This window comes from Danio aesculapii, chromosome 17, assembly GCF_903798145.1.
Source record: "Danio aesculapii chromosome 17, fDanAes4.1, whole genome shotgun sequence".
Classification (NCBI taxonomy): Eukaryota; Metazoa; Chordata; class Actinopteri; order Cypriniformes; family Danionidae; genus Danio; species Danio aesculapii.
In genome coordinates, this window is record NC_079451.1 from 41,935,866 (window position 1) to 41,960,865 (window position 25,000).

The following is a 25,000-nucleotide window of genomic DNA, read 5'->3' on the forward strand; positions in this document are numbered from 1 at the left end:
TTTCTCTTTTCGAGTGCCTTGGACTCATGATTTTGTTGTTTATCTTTATGAATCCTTTATTCAAAAAGCAATCAAATCATCCCTGAAGCACTTTTTGTTTGATTTTGGATTTACAGTGCTCAGCATATATAAGTACACCCCTCACAAATCTCTCTTTTAAATTCATATTTTTAATAGGAGGCTAGACAATATTATATTTGTGCAGATACATTGGATTAGTCAGTACTGAAGCCAAATCTGGAGCTTATCTAACAAAAAACCTTACGAAAATGGTCCAAAAACGAGCACACCCAAATTTACGGTATATGTAATAGAAAAATATTAAATACAAATTTTAAAAAAGAGGAAAAATCAAGAGAAGCAAAAAAAATAAATAAAATTTTGTTTAAATTTTGTAGGTTGTAATTTAAATATTATTTTATATGTATTATTAAAATATTATTTTAATAAATATATCTGTTTGATAAATCTGTTTTGTTTAAATGCACCAAAATACATTGCCTATATTCACCGAGAAATGGATAAACATATTCATTTTCAAAATGGGGTGTACTCTATTATGCTGAGCACTGTATATACAGTACAAAAGCTTTGTCTGGTGCCACTCTTTGCATTATTATGAATAAAAACTTTCAAAACAATTAATCAAATTGTATTTAATGATAGATTTCAACTCTTTATACGCATTTAATTTGCACTGAATTCCTACTTTTAAAATATTTAAAGTCGTAAAATTTCAAAAGCAACATTTTAGGCCTTAAAGTCAAATGAAATATTGTGTTGTAGGTCTTAAATCATTTTAAGCTCTTAATGTCCAAGTAAAGCTACCCGATCTGGCTGTCATCAATAATCCATCTCAAAACTCAAAAACTGTTTTTATACAGTATTTAAGTCTTTTTTATTGCAAAGAGATACAACTCACAACAGCTGATAAACAATAAATTTCCTAATCAGGGAAAGAAAACTAAAGCAACACTTTCCTTTACATGATCTTCCATTAGTACAAAAACTATTTACAGAAGAAACAGGACTATTAGAAAAAAAATCCTTAGTGTTTAGCCCTGAATTAGTCTAAAATTTCATTCATAAGGGTCTTAAAAAGTCTTAAATTTGACTTGAAGAAACCTGCAGAAACCCTGAAATCAAATCAGCAACCTAAAATAAAATGTTTCGGATATTCGGAGACACCCAAAACTGTCTATTTGCACTTTTTGACATGTGACTTTTTCGCCAGTAGAACAATAAAAAGTGTTTTCAGCTAAATCTATGGTCCTTGGTGATTCATAAAATGCAAATCCACAGCTACTGGTCATTTACAAAACATTATGTACAAAATGATTACCTTTAATCCACAGCATCAGCAAGTTCACGACAGTCTGGCTGCATTTTATCATTGTAAAGTTAATGATTTGAAGCCGTTTTATTATCATTGAAGCTTATCTAGAACAACATGTGCTATCCTTTGATTTGCTAAAGTTGCTACTATTCTAAGTGATTTTCACTCTAGTGGAGCATAAACAGATGAAAAAAAAACTCTCAAAGACTTGGACTGAACCAAATCCAAAGACCAGAAAATCATAGAAACTTGGCAACGTGCCAGAAGACCCTATCAACCTTTCAGAGAACTGTTACTTCAGCACATGTCTATAAATCAAGTGTCTTCTGTCTGTTGGCAGCTGTACAACTATAAAGAGGCCTTTTTTTTAACTTTGACTCTCTAATTGTTCGAATGGCAATTAGGATTGGAGTTATGAGCTCAGAAATATAAACATTTTCCAAACACTCAGAGCCATAAAAATTCGAGTGTGTTGCACATAATTAAGTGTGTTTTCAGGGACTGGCATGTATTCGGCCCACTTGTAGTTTTCCCAACAACCAAATAAAGGCCACAGCTACTTAAGTCCAGACCCCGGTGAGCAAGTTCTCTCTCTCCTCTCTTGGACCGCAGACACGGACCCCTGCCAGCTCCTAAAATGTCATTCCTCTGAGGTCTCCAGTGCCTCAGCTTTGGCTCGGCCAGTTCTGATGGAGCCATAAACTTCAAACGGGCCCAGCGCCCGCCTGGCAGAATGCGTTTCTCCCTCTCTATTTTTTTTCTCTCTCTGGCGGCCGGCCACTGGAAATGAGCTAATCGCTCCTTACACAGACCTCCCTGAGTCCGAGCCAAAGGAATCTGAGCATTATCCAAACCAATGACCGAAATGTTGAAAGCTGGCTCACGGATCCAGCCATGGAATTATACAAGACAAACGTCCTCCTTTCCTCCCCTTCTGCTAAGACCGTAATGACCACTGAAATCTGCACTCAGACTAACATATGTTTGCCATTAGCGAACGATACACGGTGTGCACTTTTATTTGCTGTCATTTACGTTAAATATCCGATCCAGTGAGCTGTCAGGGGTATTTTTGTAGTAGTGTGTTGTCAATAAGTCTCTTCTGTTGGCAGATATAGAGTTGAAGTTTGAGTCAGTAGCCCTCCTGAATTATTAGCCATCCTGAATGTTTTCCCCAATTTCTGTTTAACAGAAAGAAGATTTTTTTTCAACACGTTTCTAAACATGATAGTTTCAGTAACTGATTTCTTTTATCTTTACCATTACATAATGTTTTACTGGATAGTTTTGAAGATACTAGTATTAAAGTGACATTTCAAGGCTTAACTAGGTTAGTTAGGCCAGTTAGGGTAATTAGGCAAATCATTGTCATGATAGTTTGTTCTGTAGACAATCAAAAAAATGTTGCTTAAAGCTTCAGAACAGGACTGTTTATCCCCACGATGCTGTCAGGGCTGATAGTTGATGTTGGTTTGCAGCAAGCATTTTTGTTGGCAGAGCTGTACGAGAATTAATGAATGGTGGCCCAATCCCAATTCTACCCCTTATCCCTTAAGATTAAGTGAATTTTAACACCCCTACCCCTTCACGTGAACATGCAAAACGAGGGGTAGGGGTGTCCCAATCCCCTTTATCTTGAAGGCGAAGGGCTAAGGGGAAGGGCTAGATAGCCCTTGAAAGAGAGTTTTTTTTTTTTTTTTTTTTAGGACCACACTTGAAACCAAGGGGTAAGAATTTCCCAGAATACACCAGCCACAACGGAAGTCAGGAGATCCACAAATTAGTATTTTTGTCATTATTATGAATTTTTACGACAAACAAACATATATTTTACTATATTCATAACAGCGTTCAGGTTTTACCATCATGCTTTAAAAAAAAAACACGTTGTAAATTTTGCTATCTATATTAATAACTCCGGTACAGCAGTCCCACATCATTCAGACACTTGATGACACCCAAATACCCTGCTAGAACAGTCTTGTGGCTGGGAATGAGCTTTTTACAAATAAAACAATTCAGACTTTTTCCAGAAGAAAAAAATATTATAGGAAACACGGTGAAAAATTCCTTGCTCTGTTAAACATCATTTGGAAAATATTTGAAAAAGAAAAATCATAAAATTTTCCTCAATGCTGTGTTGAATTCAGGAAACACACGGTGGGCTTCCAGACTCTCCTATAGAGTTTAAGGGTCTGCCGTCTCCTCCAGCTGCCCTGTATCATGGCCCGGTGTTTCCTCCAGTGCCGACCCAGTCTACGCCTCTCACTGAGCCCATTCTGAACACCATCCAGCAGAGAGAAACCCTGGAGAACAGACTCGTGGACTGGTGAGACCTTACTATGTGTACACATATATCATTAGGAGCACAAAATGAAATGTATTTCTTTAAACTTACACTGCAAATAAATGCCTTTCTTTCTTTATAAATATCAAACAATTCTTAAGTCAAGAAGCATTTTCTAGATAAGTAAAAAAGAATGTGTTGTTCTCAGAAATAACAAGTCAAAATTAAGTGAGTTTTTCCTTAAAACTGAGAAAATAATCTGCCAATGGGGGAAGAAAAATAATCTTGTATACACTTTGAAATAATATTATTTTACACACCCTACTGGTAAATTATTTGGCTTGTTTAAAGGAAAAACTCACTTAATTTTGACATATTATTTCTTACCCTCCTGTCGTGTTCACCTCCTGCCCCTTACTTTAGTGTTCCAGGTCAAAATTGACCGGTTTCTTTTAACTGCTCTTAAATTAGTCAGAAAGCATTCTTTAGCTGTGAACAGTGTCTTAAACTAGTGTTTAACATGAATTTAAAGAATTAGACATAAAATAGCTGCAGTGAAAATACAAATTGGCACTCAAAATGTATTACGAAATGCATGTTCATTTTGTAATACATTTTGAGTGCCAATTTGTATTTAATATTTAATGCCATCTAGATAATCATCTAGGTAATCAAGTTGGAGGATGGGCACATAAGCATAGGAAAGAGATGTGTACCCACAAAAGACATTACACAGTCTGAAATGTGTGTGTAAGTAAGTGAGTGAGTGAGTTGGGGTAGTGTGTATGGGATGTTTGCTGTTTGGAGGTTGAATATAGTCTGGCCATTAATTTTCTTACGGCGGTCACTTTTGACCGGGAACACCACAGGTGTAACATGGATGATTAAAACACTCAAAATTCAATGAAAGAGGTGATCATCACTTTTACATTTTACTTTTACAAATATATAGTGTGGAGGATATCATAAGGCCTTGAGGCAATCAAATGTTAAACAGAATATTTATGAGTGTTTTAAGCTGTAAATGCTTGTCTAGAAAATGCTTCTTCATTTTATATTGTTTAGATATTTGGACTACAACAAGACAAAACTCTTTAAAAATTCTTGAGTTTTTGTCTTGTTTCTAGTATGTAAAATAATCTTACTTCAAAGTGAATACAAGATTATTTTGCTTACCCCATTGCTAGATTATTTGGCTTGTTTTAAGGAAAAAGTCACCTATTCTGTCATATTATTTCTTAAAACAAGACAAAACTTTTTGCTTGTCTAAAAAAATGCTTCTTGATTTAAGAATTTGTTGATATTTGGACTAGAAACAAGAAAAAAACCCTAAGTAAGATTTTTTTTGAAGTGTACAATAAATAAGATCCAACATTCAGCCACCACATAGACTATAAAAAAGATATACAATGCATTTTCCTAGAAGAAAATTGAAGCCAGAATACCCCAGCATCATTTCTATCATTTGAAACTCAAGTGATGATCATGAAATGAAGGCCGGGCCCGGCATCAAGGTCCAATCCATACTTTTACGGCCAATTTAAATCACGTAGACAAACACTAACAATCAAGTTGGTTGTAGTCTGTTGGATTAGTGTGTTACCCCAGTTGGTCAGAGTTTGTTTTCACCCGACTGAACATAATCAATCTGCATTTCTTTGGTCATGGAACATCTGAGCAGATTAATAAGATTATTCTACAAATGCCAACAAACTCTAACAAATCGGACTAGGGACTAGATATGCTTCACGTAAATGTCTTTTTAGCCCCGAGAAGGATCATTTAATTAATTATGTCATTATTGAGTGTGAAAATTGTTTGGACAGTGAGAACATGACTTTTTTATTTATTTATTTATATATATTTTTTTTTACAAAATTCTAAATATAACAGGTAATTTGTTTGTTGGTGTTTGAGTGTGTGGGATGAATTGGCCGTATACATATGGCCTGGAATACTTTATATGGCTACTGTCAGGCTAGTTGTCTTAGCTAGCTAGCTAGCTATCAGCATTTATTTATTAATAAGCTTTTTAATTAAAACACAAATTTAACTTTCCTAGCAAACTTGTAGTTTACTTCAGAAGATGTTATTTAGTGTGTGTGAATTTATGGAAAATGCAATGTTAAAGGTAGAGTAAAGCCTCAATTTCCTCCCAATCACAAACGAGATCACAAAAAAGACATCACATCCTATTTTTGTAGCATCAAATACATGCTAACACCAAAGATATTACCAAAACAAACAAAAAGAGTTCACCGTGCATCAATGTTAAATGACAGAAAGCAGCTTTGGGTCAAAGATATTTGATTTGTTTTATTTATTTAATAATAATATTTTTTTATTTGTATTATAATTTTTCATGTGAGGGTAAGGATTTGAATGAAATGAGTGATGGATATTATCTTAAAAACATTCAATAAAAATATATTTAAAAGAAAGGTTATTTTATTTATTTAGCATACCTCAGGTCCCATTCATTTACATGGTGATTTAAATATCATGCTTATCCCCATCACTGGATTTCTTACATTCTCTATTACAGTATGAGCGCTAACTGAATGTTTAGGCCTATTCTTTTTATTTTGGTGGTTTAGTTTCGTCTGTTCTTATATCATGCGGTTGTTTTCATCATTGCTTAACACTATAGCGTTCTGCTATCGTTTCTGTTATAGGGTGGAGCAACAGGTCATGGCCAGAGTTATAACTGGAATGTTCCCTCAACCCACCCAAGCTGATCCACCCCACCAATCAGAGCCGGAGAATAGCGTGGCATCAGACATAGGTAAGAGAATGTGTTCATTTTATTAATATTATTTTTTGTATTGTGTCTGCCGATCTCTCAATCCTGATTTTTTTTCTCATTTTTACTTTTTTCTCAGAATTTTTATTTTTTATTTATTTTTTTAAATGGATAGACTAGTCATGGGCCAGTGTAAGATTCTGATGGTATGATAACCTTGGATAAAAACCTCACAGTATTGTGATTATTGCTCTAAAATATGTTCTTTTTAAATGTCAGAGTAAAATAAACATTGTTTCCCCCCATTAAACCACAATATAATTTATTTTAAGAAACATTTCAAATATTTTTGATAAACCAGTTATCGTCCTATGCCTAGGATAGACCACTCTCTCCATCTTAAAGTGCACAATAACTGAAATCTGCGATAATAGTTTTTAGGACTCAGCATATTAAAATATGTAGTCAGCAATCATAATTTCAGTCATTTAAAACATCACCATGATCTGAAATGTTTCTTACAGTTAGGTTTTGCAACCCAACTGAAGCATGATTCACCTATTTAAATTCCATTACGATTTTCTATTATGCAGTAAACTTGCATCTCGCCAGATCCTCTCATTTAAGTCCTCTGTTTACCTGCGCTGCAGAATTAATCAGTTCAAGTTTGGTTCAGTCTCAGCAGGCTGTCATGTACTGTTTGTGTTCGGTTTACTGTTCACCCATTCTCAAATCCGATCTCAGTGTGCTGTTCTAATAACTGAATAACTCGGGAAATTGGTTAATTTCGAGTCAGAGGGGCGTATCAGGCATGTTAAAAAGTAAGTAGTTTGTGGATGAGGGCTTACTGGAGGTGGAAATAGTTTCAAATGATTCTGTTCGATTCGGTGAATTATTTCAACCGGTTCACTTAGAAGATCTGGTTAAAAAATAAACCCATTATTGAGGACAAATGTGTTAAATGAATAGTTTTAAGTGTCTACTGGAGTCATATTTAGTATTGTCACTGTACTGCTGTCATGTCCATGTTTTTGTCACGTGAGCAACAGCAAGGATGACTGGAGTAAGGCTGTGAGATATGGGCAAAAGAAACCCATCATGATTTTCTTAAACAGTATTGCAGTTTCGATTTTAATCACGATTTTGTTACAGACAGACTGAGTCTGTGTTTACAGTGTGAATCTGAAACATTTCAAAAGAAAAACAATCTTTAACAAAGACCTGTAACATGTCTCTAAAACAGACATCAAATAAAATCATCTAGTAAAGCTGTAACAGATTGTCTCTAGAACAGACCTAAGGCAAAACAAATGTGTGTGTGGGAGTGCCTTACTCAAGTAAGGCTCTGAAGTTCTGCTTGACCAAATATCAGAAGTAGTTGCGTGTGTGTTCACAGATTTTTTTTTTTATCATGCATAGATCATAGACCTCTCTGTGACGCTGCTGTGAAATAGGCCGTTCAAATTTTCCATCTTTTGCGCGCGCAAGTCCATTATTGCCAGGTGCACACAGTTGAAAATATCTCTTTTCAGACACACTTTAAATGCAACTTTTCAGAATGCCGCACCGTGAATCAAGAACAAGAACTGACCGATCAGCTTCATACTTAGTATAGAACATATATTTCGGTTACCTCAGACAAACACAAGACACCCGAACACCCGAAGTGTTTTTAATTCTCTCCATACATAAAATACAATATACACAAAACACAATATATGACTGATTTACAAATGACCTGGTTCTGCTATACATCAGCCCTCCTGTATCCAAAGTAACTTAATCCCATACCACAGATGTTGACTTCTTTGGCACCAAGTCCTCCTGTGCTGAATCATCCCTGTATATGCGCTCTGTTTAGGCGTGCTGCATTATGATTGGTTCAAATCCCATATTGCAGGAAAATTATGCTGTAAGGCGATTTAGATATCGTGTATGTCCAAATGGCGATTTTGCTATGATTTCAGTAAATCACACAACCCAAGACTGGAGGAGGAGCGCTTTGATCTGGCCAATGGCTTCAGGATTACTTACTCTGATGTGCCGTAGGCCTACGGGTCAAACACTTGGCGTAAAACTGGCATCGCGAAGTAAATAGATTTACATCTAAAAGGCTTATGCATTAAAAACATTTACAAAGACAAAAATGAAGGATGTTATTGTTTTAATTTTGATTAATTTAGGTTTGTTTTGTATGTATACGATACAGTTTTAATTCTAGATTTAAAAAAATAAAAACAATTCATTTCAGTTAACGAAAATGTTTTTTTCAGTTCTAGTTTGCATTTTTTCGCTCTTTTTCGTTAACTACAATAACCCTGTCCTATAGAAGCAGAATACTAAATGAGCAAACAGTGGGCGTGGCTTGTTTTTTCTACTGCGAGCTGATTGGATGTAGTAAAGTAGGCATTTAATTCAGAAAGATCTGGAAGTTGGTTTCCGAGAAGAGTTATTACAACCTAACAGACTCCTCCTCCTCATCATTTCTGTTTGTTGTCAGTTGGAGAGGCGTGGTTAAGTGTGTTAGCCCCGCCTAATACCTCATACAGACAGACATAATCTGAGAATTTAACCGAAAACAAACAAACAGGAAGTGCATTTTCAGATTTCAATTAAATATTACAACGGCAAACAATACATTTTTTAAATGACATGCACAGATGAATTGTTCATCACAAAACTAGCAACGTGAACTAAAGAAATCATATGGCTAGTTTTGATTTCATGTGTACTTTAAAGGAAACAATGTCCAAGTTTGATGTTGAACACATTTGAGAGCTAACAGTTTAGACGAAATGAAGTTTGTTGATCTGTGAATCACCCATCATACATCTTCCCCAGAATATCTGGTCAATGTTAAATCAACAACACAATCAATAACTCGTGACATAAACCAGCAAGAACAGCCGAGCAGCACCAGGTTCCAGTCTGTGAGCTTATAATTTTGATTCATAGCATTGAGGAATGCGAGCAGAGCATTTGTCAAGCGTGTCAGCACGCGGCGAGATTGTATTTCCTCATTAAAGCACGATTGCTAGTGCTCAGCCCCTATTCTCCATCCTTCCGTCTCCGTCGCGTCACTTCTGCTCAGTCGGCGAGGAGGTCCTGCCTCATTAATTCTCGCTTTCGTTTAATAGAAAGATCAATGATGTATCAAATTTGCAGAGGAAGGCTCGCGGCAAACTGTCGTCAGCATATTCACAGACTGACTGGACTCTTCCTCCTGTATGTGTGTTTGAACGCAGTCTCAGCCCTAGACAAAAGGAAATGAGGGTCCCTGCCAAAAATGTCACTTCTGTATATTAGCTTTTTAATAGCACTGCTCTAAAATGCTTACAGGAGCAGGAATTCAGAATAGGCTGGATGTGAGGCTCAAATTGGTTATTTGAAATTACTTTTCTGGCAAACTCCACTTTAAAGGCATTATGAGAAACTTCAGAATATTGTGGCCGAGTGACAGAATTGTGGACATTTGGTCGAGATTTTATTAACCCAAACCGATGTGATGTTTAATATTGAGGATAATCAATGACCTTGTAGAAGGCCTAGCGGTTTTAAATCCAGAACTGTGTTTTGTCCCAATCCCGTTCACCAAAACACATTGGATCACGGCTGCTTGTTTCAACTAGCTGTTTAAAATGAGCTGAAACAACACAATTCTGGTAATTTCTTTGGCCAGTTTATTTGTTTTATGTTCAGTCCACTTACATTTGTAAACCATTAAGTTAACTTAAGCGTTTTGTCTTGGGACAACATGAAGGAATTGTGTTGGTCCAACTACCTGGTTAGGGGATTTGTAATTCCCAGCATGCTTTGCGTGGGATTGAATTAAGAGTGGAAAATGTTGACATTAACAGTAATCTTAGGTGTTTAAAGATAATAGAAAGGCTTTTTAGATTTTAATCTTCTCTTTAGTTGAAGATTTAGAAGAGTTTCATGTAATGCTTTGAGTTTTGAGATTACCACCTTCACTGTAAAACCCAACAGTCAACTTTATCAAATATAGGAGTGTAGTTAAGTCAAGATTGACTGAAAGTTAATTCTACTCATTTGAAAATAGTTTTGAACTCAGTGTTGAAGGTAATGAGATAATTAAATCCACAAAATGTGCAGCTTTTGTCACTGCAGTGTATCTTGGGCTTAATTACTTACTAAATAAAGTATACTTTTATACTTGACCTTTACTTAAGTATACTTCTTTTTCCTAAGGGTGCATTTACTGACTTACCAAGATCAGTCTTGTACAGCCAGGGGGAGTATTGCCGCTCTGACAACCAAGTCGGGTCAAAGCTAGGGATGCTTCGATCAGGATTTTATGTAGCTGATATTGAGTACCGATTCCTTGTCATGGTGATCGGCTGATACTGAGCACTGATTCTAATGCTTCAAGCTTTATAATGCATTAAGCACATTTTCCCTCTAAGTATGAACCTTGAGAGAAGAACTTGCCTTACCTAAGAGAATAAATCAAGGATGCTGCATATAATCCCTTAAACACATCTCTTGTAATCATTTAGGTGTGAACATGCCATGGCCGGAAGCAGCTTTACAGGAAACTATTCATCCATTCATTTTACTCTGGTTTAGTCGCTTATTTATCAGAGGTCGCCACAGCGGAATGAACTGCCTCAGAAAATAATATAACACAGATATAAAAATTGTTATGAAAAATTACAATGCAATTTGGAAACATTGCAAATGATGAAAGAATTCAACATGTCTCAATCAAGAACAAGTTTGGAGCGTATGCTTGATGCATAAAAATTAAAATGCACACCTATAAATCTAATACTTCTTTACTAAAAGGAAACAGGCCTATAAACTACTGTTTATAGCAATGAGTGCATTACAAGAATTTATATTATTAAATATTCATGTTAAAAAAGAAAGTTTTATGTATCTAATAATTCCAGCCAGCTTTTAGTGAATTTGGATTATATTGTCAATACAGAACTTTCAGTTGTTATATGTAAAATGGGCCTAAATACATGCAGGACCATTCAGATATTGTGCTGGTCTCCAACTATTGACAGCAGATCACTCAGAGATGGAGATATTTGCACTCGCGATATCTTTACTGCTCTATTCATTTAACTGAAGAAATGTAATGCTTAGAACATCACTGTGCCTCTCACAATCTGTTGTCTTGCTCATTTACTTTAGTTCCGGGTATTTGAACTCATTTTGGGGGATCACGGGGCTGGTATAAACTTGCGGGAGACTTGCGGAGCTTCCAGGAGAGGTCAGGTTGGATGAGACGCTAGATGGTGCTAACGCCTCACAAAGAGCATCACTTGCGCCAATAAACTAAACAGAGGTCCCATAAAAAGGCCCCTGTAAATATTGTAGCTGCTGTGACGTGAGTGCATTACACTCCCACACATCATTTACCTTTGTTTTGGCTGCAGTAGGCTATGCATAATGTACGGGAGCGCACGTGCGTCTTCGGTCCTGTCAGATGTGTCGCGCGCATTCTCATTCACATAAAGCAGAGAATGGCTGTGTAGAACTCCACCATGCGCGATTCAGTGAGCAGAAATGTGTAATTTAGAGACAGAAATCACATGTCGTTGTGTAAATAAGATATTACATGCAGCTATTTAGCTTGTTTATTAAAAGAAGTTGTGATCTGGTGCTATATATAAAATACAATTAACTTAGGAATATATAATATAATGGTAGGGGAAACACTGCTTTGGGTGTTGGCAGCTCAGTTAACAAAAATGCAGTTTGTTGCTTTGCTCAGTGAGCAATAACGGTTCTAAAATTAGTTCTGAGATTAGACTCAATCAACTGTAACTCATATGCTTAAAAATGGCTCTTTTAGTTCATTTAGGATAACTTCAAATAAAACGAAGAGACTTTGACACCTAACAGACGTACATCATTTTATCAGACCTTTGCGTTTAAGTTAAATAAAAATACAAATGTACTAAACTTTTATTTGATCAAATCATGTTGGACCAACTCAGTTGCATTTAATTGTGTAAATAGTTGTTTTAGTTGGTGCTAAACAATTAAATTTAGTTATTTTTTAAGTGTATTGTCTTTGTCTTTTAAAAAATATGACATTTTTAAGTTAGCATTCTGATTCCACCGTAGCCCTGTTACAACATAGACTCAATAATTACTTTTACTACTTATTTGATACGAGTTAAACCTACACAATTTACAATGTTTCATGTTCAATCCACTTAAACTTGTAAAAACGATTGAGTTAACTTAATCCATTTGTGTTGGGACAACATGAAGCAATTTTATGGAACCCAGCATTTTTTACAGTGTATAGAGTTAATAAAAATGTATTTATTTTCTATAAATATCATTCATTTAATAAAAAGATTTGTTTTTAGCACATTCTTAAATTTTAAAACGTGTAAAATAAGCTGTTTTTGCATTTCAGCTGGTATAGTTTGCTTAGCTCCGCCCATTATTGTTCATTTTTAAGCCCAAATTTGGTTTATTATTTTTTTATATTTATATATAAAAATATTTATTTATATTTGAATTAATTGTAAACATTTTTTTCTTTCATTTATTTATGGTAATTTGTTAAATTATACAAAAATGTGTTTTAAGACCTTGAATTACAGTTGACTGAGATTTTATATGAAAGAATTTGTGAATTGAGAATTTTAAAGTTTGGTCTGAATATTTTATTTATTTATTTATTTATTTATTTGTTTATTTATTTGTTTGTTTGTTTGTTTGTTTATTATTATTATTATTATTATTATTACGATTATTATTATTGTTATTATTATTTATTGTTTTATTTATTCATTCATTCATTTGTTTATCTATTTATTATAATAATAATAATAATTATTATTATTATTTATTGATTTATTCATTCATTAATTCGTTCGTTTATCTATTTATTTATTCATTAATTTATTTATAGTAATTTGTTAAATGATGCAATAATGTGCTTTAAGACTGAATCACAGCTGACTAAAAATTTAATGTGATTTGAAAGAAAATCCTCATGTGACTGTTGTTTTATTGTTTAACTAAATGTGGATTTTGAAGTTAGATTTGAATATTTTATTCATTTGTTCCTTCATTTTCATTCATTCATTCATTCATTCATTCATATATTTGTTTCTTTATTTATTTATAATAATTTATTAAATTATGCAATAATGTGTTTTAAGACTTTGATTCACAGTTGACAGAAATTTTATGTGAACAGAAGGAAAAGCCTTATGTGATTTAGAATTTTGAAGTTAGATTTGAATATTTTATTTATTTATTTATATACAGTAAGACTAAGACAATTAAGACTTTGAATCACAGCTGACTGAAATTGTACTGTATGTGAGTCGAAAGAAAATCCTCATGTGTGTTATTTTAGTGCTATCAATATTATGTTGTTTAACCAAATGTGAATTTCTAAATGTAGATTTTTTAAGTTTGATCATTTTATTATCATTATTATTATTTTTATTATTATTATTATTATTATTATTATTATTACCCCCCACCCCCCACCCCCCATTTTATTTATATCTACCAATGCGAACTCTGATGTGAAGAGTAGACGCCATCAGTTGTTCTGCTAGTATTGGTCAGTTTCAGTCATTTCGTTATGCGCTCAAGTCATCTCAGCTTGTTTTTATGTTGTATTATTTAATTTATTTTAATTACTTAATCTATTTTTTTTTATTATTTCAATAACAAAAACATGGATATGAAAATAATTAGATTGCAACTAGCATTGTATTAGGATTGGTACATTTTTTTTTAAAGGCATAGCTTATAAAAGGACTAATTCAGTTGATTTCATTGCTAACAAAAACCTCTTCACTTTTTTGATATCATACTGACCACTACTATGTACTCTTAACTGTAACTCTTTTAACAAGAGATGCTGAATGTCCCATGTGCACTTATGTGTGTGTTTGTGTGGCAGTGGAGGCCGCAGGTGGTGGTGGTCTTCAGCTCTTTGTGGACACAGGCGTGCCAGTGGACTCAGAGGTCATAAGACATTATGTAAACGAAGTGCTGACTGAAATCATTGCTTCAATGCTGGGACAGAGAGAGGCTCAGGGAACACCAACTGCACCCGTCCAAACACAGGATGATCAGAAGGTATTTTTACACACACTCTCTCACTCTCTTATTTAACAGTGGTGATGGTACATTTAGGGCTGCATGATATTGGAAAAATCTGATTGTGAGATGCTTTGTTTTTCTGCAATATATATTGTGATCTGGATAGAATTTCACCAAATAAGGTCAATCGTTTCAGGTACAGAAATCAAACGTAAAATAGCACTGCGCAGTCTTCATTCTATAAATAATTCAATTTAATTCTTTTTATTGTTTTATTTAAAACTACATATGACACACTTTCTTGTGCATGAATGCTTTAAACGTTCTTGATTTGCTCATAATGTACATTCACAGGCCTTAAAACCCATGCGAATGAAAATTGTTTCCTCCGTTGTGGTAAAACATCATCAATGACTCCACACATCTCATTTTCTGAACTCCATATGTGGCTCCATAATCACGACTACACTGCATAGATCCTGCGATGTGACTGTTGCAGATTTACACATTGCAATATCAATGCTGAAACAATATATTGTGCAGCCCTAATACATTTATGGAAAGAGAAGAAAGTCAGATTGCAGACAATATGTAGATGCTGTGCAGTTAGTTTAGCATTATGTACATATCTGGGGTTTTTTTTTGTACACCAAAGACGAAATGAAAAACAAACAAATATTCAAAATAGATTTTGGATACAGGACAACACTGCCATCCAAAGGCAAAGTGCAGTAACTTCACATTTGAGTAATATATATGGTTCGCCCAGTCATGGAAATGTACTCACTATTTACTCTCCCTCAAGGTGTTTCAAGCCTTTATGAGTTTCTTTGGTCACACTTATATTTAATGTACAATTCACCCTATTTACAAACCATTAATAATTATAGCTCAATGAACTACTAATTTGCTGCTTAGTAATAGTCAGTAAGATAGTATTGGATTAAGGTATTCAGTAGGGTTAGGGATGTAAAATATGATCATACTTTATAAGTGCTAATAAACAGTTGTTAATAATAGACGGGTAATAAGTAGGCCCACACGGAATCTGCACGCGCAGAATTCCACACATGATTTTTAGCCCATCATTGATTCGGTTTATTTACTGTGTAAACGTGTGTACATTTATATTTATTCATTTTTTATATTAATTTTAGTAATATTATTGACTAATATGAAAATATTCATATGGTTTATTTACAATACAGTTTGTAAAGTTATATTTTCTGTCTTTTAGTAGAGATATTATATGAGAGACTTGCTTTTTATTTTACCAAATAAAGTGGATCTAATTGGATTTGTATTGCAAACATTAAATACAAGTTAAAAATGTATTACTTTATAATTCACATATTAAGGTTTTAGTTATGATACTCCCAAAATCATTCTGCATAAATTCACAGATTTTTAACAAACTTCTGCTCAGAAATAGCAAAAAATGTCCGCAGACGTCTGGCCCTAGTAATAAGTCAGTAGTTAATAGTGAGAACTGTTACTTAAACTAAAGTGCTACCATTTTTTGTACTGATTAACAGAAAAGAAGATATTTGAAGATAGGTGAAAACTTGTAACCATTGACCTCCATTGTATTTGTTTGTCCTACTATGTAGGTCAATGGTTACAGGTTTTCACCTTTCTTCAAAATATCTTATTTTTGTTTAACTGAAGATAGAAACACATACAAATTTGAAACAAGTAAAAGGGAGTAAATTATTACAGAAATGTTATTTTTTTGGGTGAACTATCTCCCTTTTTCTGTTTTGTTTCTTCAATTTTGTAAATGTTTAAATGAAACCACTATTCTGTTTGACTGCCTGATGTTAAAAAACAACTATAAATACAATTTAAAGACAAATGTGGTGATGCTGTGCTAATATTACAGAAGAACTACTGTACCAAAATGGATGCTTAAAATTTAATCATTTAAAACTTAAATGATAAAAATTTACTCACTATTTACTCTCCCTCAAACTTTTCCTGTTAAATACAAAAGAAGATATTTTAAAGAAAAGTCAATGGTTTCCAGCTTTCTTCAAAATATCTTATTTGTGTTTAACAGAGGAAAGAAACTAAACCATTTAAAGCAAGTAAAAGGGCGTAAATGATTACAGAAATGTAATTTTTTGGGTGAATTATCCCTTTAAGCCCAACACTGAGATGAGGCCTAAAAACTAAATTTTGTTTCTTCAATTTTGTAAACGTATCAATTAAACCACTAATTGGTTTGACTGCCTGATGAAGAACAAAAACAGAAAATAAATATTTTATAGGCAAATGTGCTGATGCTGTGCTAATATCACAGGAAGACACTACTGTACCTAAATGGATGGTTTGTCCATGACAAAAACATTGACTCACTATTTACTCTCCCTCATGAGTTTTTTTTTTTTCCTGTTAAACACAAAAGAAGATTTTTTGAAGAAAGTTTAAAACCTGTAACCATTGACTCCCATTGTTGGACCAACAAATACAATGGAAGTCAATGATTACAGGTTTCAGCTTTCTTCAAAATGTTTTCTGTGTTTAACAGGAAAAGAAACTCATAAAGGTTTGAGGGTGAGTAAATGACAGAACTTTCACTTTTGGGTGAACTGTCCCATTAAACCTAACACGAGGTGAGATTTTAGGCCTTGAGTTGAGGCCTATAATATGTTTTTTTTTTTTTTTTTTTGACGATGTGTTCATTTTTGTACATTAATCTACCCACTTTTGTTTGACTCCCTCATGTAAAAAAAAAAAAAATTATATATCAAGGCATTTTAAAGGTGTGGTGATGCTGTGCTAATATTACAGGAGGACACTATAGTACCTACACCAGCACCCACTCCCGAACCCAGCCTAAAAGATCCTCCATCTCCTGTCAGAACCCCTGATCTCTCCGAACATCTTTCAACAGCCGCGTCTCCCAAGAAAACCCCTCAGGAATCTGCTTTGCCAGGTCTGACAGTGTTTTTTCTGAACATGCCCAATCACTCAGCGTCTACATGCTGCCAAAACACACAGCAGACGCTGGTGAAGGTGTATTAGCGCAGTTGTTCACACACATCCGTCAGCTCTACAAGCGCTCTTTGCCTTTGTTTCAGGTCCAGACAGAATTCCTGTGGGCACTCCGATTACTACACCGATCCCATCACCAACCAGAGTGGCCACGCCCTCTCCTCCTCCTCCAGCCAATCAGAGCCCAGAGCCAGGCAGCCTGCAGATTCACCTGTGGGAAGGATCAGAGCTCCCCCTGGAGGAGGAAGAACAACCTGAACTGCAGCCTGCACCAGTGTATGCAAAAATAGCAGTGTTTTTGTCTTTTATTCTTAATGGTGTTGCATGTAATTTTGAGGCAGAGCAAATTAAACACACTTTTAAATGGTAATGCATCACGGCTTCCACAAAATTTAAAGCTGCTGTTAGAGCTGCACAATATATCATTTCAGCATTGATATAGCAATGTGATCATTCGCAATAGTCACATTACAGAATATGCAATATTGAGAATTATAATCAGGGTGCGAATTACAGGGGGGATTGGAGGGATTGACCCCCCTAATTAAGGCTTGATCCTCCCTGAAATAAGATGTATGGGGGGGTCAGCCCTTTGAAACGGTGAAAACCTTCCCTCTGATCTGTATTTTAAGTAATACTGTTAATAATTAAAATAATAGATATCCATTTGGGGCAACTCAGTGGCGCTGTAGGTAGTGTGGTCGCCTCACAGCAAGAAGATGGCTGGTTCGAGCCTTGGCTGAGTCAGTTGGCGTTTCTGTGTGGAGTTTGCATGTTCTCCCTGCGTTCGCGTGGGTTTCTTCCGGGTGCTCCGGTTTCCCCCACAGTCCAAAGACATGTGGTACAGTGGTACAATTGGGTTGGCTAAATTGTCTCTAGTGTATGTGTGTGTGAATAAGTGTGTATGTGTTCCCAGTGATGGGTTGCAGCTGGAAGGGCATCCGCTGCATAAAACAAATGCTGGATAAGTTGGCGGTTCATTCCACTGTGGCGACCCCAGATTAATAAAGGGACGAAGCCGAAAAGAAAATGAATGATTGAATGATATCCATTTGACCACCCCTATAATGGTTCATACCATTGTGAATACATAATTGCACAAATCAGTCTGCGAGAAAAAAGGTCATTCAACAGTCTGAAACCGGCAGATTCAGAGCACAGATAGACACCTTAAAGAGTTCACAAGGCTGTTTTCTCATAAAATAGGTGTTTGTTTCTACATATTGTCTAAAAGTAAAGTCAAATTAGACGCATTGTTTGTGTAGTTTGACATAAAGTAAACCGAAATAGCTAATTAGGTCAGCATTCACTAAAGAGCCTATTCAAAAAAACACTGAAAACTTAAATACATTTATTTATAATTAATTATAACACATTGATTTATTAAGAAATTAGATGTCGTGTAAATAAATGCATACATTTGATTCACCGAAGCATGTATTACACAAACTAACATTACTGAAAAAGTTGACCTTTCCTGATCATTAATGTATAATTGGCACACTGATTATAATGTCATTTGCATGTGTTTTTAATGCCTGTGATTGTTTAATGTTTTTAAAAACATTCAGGTATAAGTAATTGTACCATTTGTGACCTTGACTACGATTAATTTTATTGAATTATTTGTATTGTTTAGTTACTGTACTTAAATACTGTTATCCTCGGGACATGATGAAAACACTATTTCAATTGTATCTTTTTCTTGATTGGATTTATAGATTGTTATCCATGAAAATATTCACAACACATGCAAATACAGAAACACTCTGTGTCGGGGGACCCCAAAACTTTTATAGATTGTTTATTAGATTTTATGTAGACGCAAATAGTAAACAGTAATTCATCAATCTCTGACTAAACCCGTGCATGAATATACTCACAACACATGTAAATACAGAAACGCACTGCAAATAGCACAGACAACAACTAAACGTGTCGGGGGACCCCAAAAAGATGAGAAATTGTTTATTAGATTTTATGCTGATGTAAATAGTAAACATTAATTAATCAATCTCTGAATAAAGACATGCATGAATATACTCACAACACATGTAAACAGAAACGCAAACAATGAAAGTATGTCGGCGGACCCCAAAAATTTGATAGATTTTATGGAGATGCACTCTTACTGCAGAATCATCCCAATTGATCTAACATTATAAATTCTTTCCAAATAGAGATATTAAGTCATCTGGTGAAATTGATTTCATATCACAATATATATTGCAGAATAAAAAAAATATCGCAATGTTAGATTTTACTTATACTGTGCAGTCGGACTGCTAATATAAAGATTAGGACCATGAGCATTTGGTATTGAACGGAAGTTTGCATATGTGACAATGGATGACAAAAAACAATGATACAGTTTGTGTTCATTTTGAAATTGAGATTTATGCAGCATATTTATGCGTAATAAATAAGCTTTTAGAACAGAATAGAATAGATTTTTATTATTGTCATAAGTACAATGGAATTTTTTTTAAAAGTGCTCTCCAGTCAGCGCTATAATCATTTTGTCTGTATAAAAAAGAAGTCTAAAACTACTAAAAATAAATTGTAAAAAATGTATATATCTAAGTTAGAATATGATCATACATGTGTTCAAAACACATAAAGATACACGTGCATAAAAACTACATAATACACATACATAAAATAGAAACCTATATTTTTTAGCAGCATTGAGAATGGTTGTTGCGGTTGGATAAAAACTGTTTTTGAATCTGTTCTTCCTAGCATGTATTGATCTTCATCCTGAAGGTAACAGTTCAACCAGAGCTATAAGAAATAAGCTTTTTATTGGTGTATGCTTGTTAGGATAGAACAATATTTGGCCGAGATGCAGCTATTTAAAAATCAGGAATCTGAGGGTTCAATATTTAGAAAATCGTCTTTAAACTCGTCCAAATTAAGTTCTTAGCTATGCATATTGCTAATCTGAAATTGAGTTTTGAGGTATTTACTGTAACAAAAGTACAAAATGTCTTCCTGAAAGATGATCTTTATTTAATATTATAATGATTTTTATCATAAAAGCAAAATCGAGAATTAATCGAAAATATGCTTGTGCAACATAAGACTATATTAAACATATTAAAATGATTTCTGAAGATCATGTGACACTAAACTGAAGTAATGATGCTGAAAATTTATATAAATTACATTAATACTGTCCATAGCTCTTTCTAAGTTAAATTGTAAACCTTTTCATTGGTTGCCTTCCTTTCTTTGTTACTGTAGGCATAGGTTGTATTTGTAGGTTTGAGTGTAGACTTTGTCATCAATTTTGATGTCCAATGAGGATGGGAAAAATAGACCCACAGTGCCACCTGGTGTTTTTAACAGTAAATATATGTCTGATTCTAGAAACACAAGACAAAATGGGTCATTTTATAAAATAGCATCTTTATGCTATTTTAAAATAATCAAATGATTGTTTGAAACACAGTAACTTTTCCATATTATGTGATTTTTATTACTTGCTACCTCCAAAGCCAGATGAATCAGATTATTACTCAAACAGTGCTAATATAGAATAATATAGAATCAAATTTCCTTTTTTAGAGTTGGAGTTTATTTCATAGCAAGTGTAATTGTACATTCTACATTCTTTATAAAATACTGGGTTATACAAGGTAACCACTTTGGCTCAGGTTAGGTTTAGGGAAGGTTAGTACATTGTTGTAGTAACTGGAATTTCTATAAGAAGTGTATACTGTAGTTTTTGAATGCACATTAAAACCTTTTTCAATTATTTGACCGAATAGAATCTTAAAATGTTTCTATATGTCTGTATATATATGTCTGTATATATATATATATATATATATATATATATATATATATATATATATATATATATATATATACATATATATATATATATATATATATATACATATATATATATATATATATATATATATATATATACATACAGACATATATATATATATATATATATATATATATATATATATATATATATATATATATATATATATATATATATATATATATTCTAAGGTGACGATTTATTTATTTATATGAATAACATTACATGAACTTTATTTGAAGTAAGTATTTGTGCCTTTGTGTAATAGTGTGTTTTTAGAATCCTAAAATGTTTAAATAAATCTTTTAATAATGTTTTAGTAAATAGCACCACCTGGTCATCTTAATGGTTTAGTAAAATATCATTTAGAGTTGAGTTTATGTCTGATATGTAGTTGTGGTTTGGTGAAACAGAACATCAGCTGGTGAATCCAAGATTTGTAAATATTTCTTTAAAAAATGTTTTATACTTTTGTATGCAAAATAATTGCTGAAAACTAAATGGCGGACAATTTAGAGTTTCATTTCTAAATCCTCTTATTATTCAGTTTTATTTCTATTTCTATTTCTATTTCTATTTTACATCAGTCAGTACAAGTGCACCTTCAAAACTTGTAAATGTAATTATAAACTGAAGTGTAAACTAAATCCTTTTTTTTTGCTAGTAATGTTTCACTTTTCTGTCAGTGTGGACATGTAGGAATGAGCTTCTTTTATGTGTGGTTCTAACATCTTCCATTTCTCTCACTCGCAGTGTAATATCAGTTCCCAGAGTGGATGATGAGGAATCAGTCATCCATCCATCTTCACCTGTCCCTTCCAAACCCCAGTCTCCTCCAGCGCCTCCTCTTCCTCCTGTGATCCAGAAGTCTGAATCTTCTTCCTCCTCCTCTTCCTCATCCTCAGAGAGCAGCTGTAGCTCTAGTGTGACTGTCACTGAGACAGAGACAGCAGCCAGACACATCTCAGAGGGAGAACTGCTGCTCAATCATGGCCAGATGGCGGCGGTCAGAGGTAAACCATCATCCAACACGCACTTACACCGCCAGACTCACAGGCCACCCAAACACCTGCCGTCTAACAACTAAATGGGTGTTTATTAATGGCTAGTTGAAGCAGAGGCAGTATCACATATACCCACAAAAGACAGAACCTGGTTGTGGTTTTAATTGTTATTTTAATGCACAGTTTTCTATATAATAAAAAAAAAATGGCAGTATGCTGATGACTTTTCAGCATTATTACTCCAGCCTTTCTGTTCAGAAATAATTCAAATATATATTAATTTAGTGCTTAAATATAAATAATTTTGTTTGTCAGAAATAGAAAGTGTAAGTATATATACTCACCGGCTACTTTATTAGGTACACCTTACTAGTACTGGGTTGGACCCCTTTCAGAACTGCCTTAATCCTTCGTGGCATAGATTTAACAAGATACTTGAAATATTCCTCTGAGATTTTGGTCCATGTTGTCATGATAGCATCACACAGATGCTGCAGATTTGTTGGCTGCACATCCATGATACGAATCTCCCGTTCCACCACATCCCTAAGGTGCTCTATTGGATTGGACATCGTCAACAATACTCAGGTAGGCTGTGGCGTTGACATGATGCTGGTACTAATGGGCCCAAAGTGTGCCAAGAAAATATCCCCCACACCATTAAACCACCACCACCAGCCTGAACCGTTGATACAAGGCAGGATGGATTCATGCTTTCATGGTGTTGATGCCTAATTCTGACCCTACCATGAAATGGAGACTCATCAGACCAGGCAACGTTTTTCCAGTCTTCTATTGTCCAATTTTGGTGAGCCTTAGCGATTTGTAGCCTCAGTTTCCTGTTCTTAGCTGACAGGAGTGGCACCCGGTGTGGTCTTCTGCTGCTGTAGCCCATGCGCCTCAAGTTTGAATATGTTGTGCCTTCAGAGATGCTTTTCTGCATACCTCGATTGTAACGAGTGGTTATTTGAGTTACTGTTGTCTTTCTATAAGCTGGAACCAGTCTGGCCATTCTCCTCTGGCATTAACAGAGCATTTGCGCCCACAGAACTGCCACTCACTGGGTATTTTTCTCTTTTTCAGACCATTGTCTGTAAACCCTAGAGATGGTTTTGTGTCTAAATCCCAGTAGATCAGCAGTTTCTGAAATTCTCAGACGTGCCCGTTTGGCACCAACAACCATGCCACGTTCAAAGTCATCTAAATCACCTTTCTTCCTCTTTCTGATCCTCTGTTTGAACTGCAGCAGATCCTCTTGACCATGTCTACATGCCTAAATGCATTGAATTGCTGCCATGTGATTGGCTGATTAGAAATTTGCATTAATGAGCAGTTGGACAGGTATACCTAATAAAGTGGCCAGAGTGTGTGTATGTGTATAAATATATATATATATATATATATATATATATATATATATATATATATATATATATATATATATATATATATATATATATATATATATATATATATATATATATATTTATTTATTTATTTATTTATAAACACACACACATAAGAGAAAAAAAATGATATAAAATTTTATTTAAAAAAATTGTTTTTGCATAAATATAATTTATGTACAGTATTATCTTTCTATTTTAAAGATGTTCAGTGACTAAAATATTATTTTAATAAATATATCTGTTTAATAAATCTGTTTTGTTCGAATGCACCAAAATACAGTATATTAGAATTGGATTAAAATACTCATTTTCAAAATGAAGTGTACTGTTACAAACTGTAATATTAAATAATAAAATAAAAAAAAATGCTAATTGCTAATTTACTATTTTAAGATTTAGCTTTTTTTAATGTATAATTGATCCAATAAATGCAATCTAGTTGAACATACAGTATCTATTTGTTCACATTATACTTATGTTTTGTCTTCAATACTCAAATCTGTTGTTAAAACTGAATTTGATTTTTTTTTGTTTTTTTTAAATACCTTTATTTTCTTTCTCAGTTCTGGAACAGGAAGGAGTTCTTCTGCCAAATTTTATGACCAGCTTGAACGGTTCCCTGCATGGAGTCCAAGACATGGTGAATATTTGATCTCACAGAGTCTTAGCAACAGCAGCAGACTTAGCAACTGTGTTTTTTTTTTGTTATTTATTAAACTGAATAAAATAAATAAGAATGAAATAAGACTGTTAAATAGAAATAAACCAGATGTGCTGGTTTAACATGAACCAATCAGTTCGGCTTTGGGTTGTCAGTTTCAAATGAGAACTAAGGAGACGGCCAATAACCAGAAATTCTGCTGATTTTCTTTTTCTGTGTGCTTTTTTTAAATTCCGGTCAGGATTATGATCCGCCCAGTGAAGGGCAGGTGATTAGAGCTCCTCATCTTCCTGCTCATCACGATCCTGTTTTGTCTCTGTTGGCAAGAATGGAGCTCGGCCCTACCAGCCAATCACAGCAGCCAGAGGTATCACATGACACTGACACTGTAATGATGTTCTGTTAAAAAAGATTTATATTCAATAATAATATTAATTATTTATTCATAGATATTAATAGGAAAAAATAGAATTCCAGCACTATTTGTGATAAAAGTAGACATATTTATTATAAACATCAATGTTTTTTGACCCTGAGGAGGAAGGCTTTTAAATCGAAATGCACTGGTGTTTATAATGAATGTAGTGCTGGAATCCTCTTTTTCCCATATTTTTGCATTATTTGTTTTGCTCCAGATCCCACCTAACTTAATACATATTAATAA

At 34.0% G+C, this 25,000-nt stretch overlaps 1 protein-coding gene across 1 annotated transcript in view; it reads left to right on the forward strand.

Annotated features, from left to right (window-relative positions):
- The window catches only part of kiaa0586 (KIAA0586 ortholog), a 280,836-nt gene that overhangs the window by 155,685 nt on the left and 100,151 nt on the right, over positions 1 to 25,000 (forward strand). Inside the window, exons 17-24 of the mRNA XM_056476393.1 lie at positions 3,487 to 3,665; positions 6,299 to 6,408; positions 14,282 to 14,460; positions 17,218 to 17,362; positions 17,508 to 17,697; positions 22,016 to 22,275; positions 24,239 to 24,315; positions 24,578 to 24,703. Coding sequence (XP_056332368.1) covers positions 3,487 to 3,665; positions 6,299 to 6,408; positions 14,282 to 14,460; positions 17,218 to 17,362; positions 17,508 to 17,697; positions 22,016 to 22,275; positions 24,239 to 24,315; positions 24,578 to 24,703 — 1,266 coding nt within the window. The remainder of the gene's footprint in view (positions 1 to 3,486; positions 3,666 to 6,298; positions 6,409 to 14,281; positions 14,461 to 17,217; positions 17,363 to 17,507; positions 17,698 to 22,015; positions 22,276 to 24,238; positions 24,316 to 24,577; positions 24,704 to 25,000) is intronic.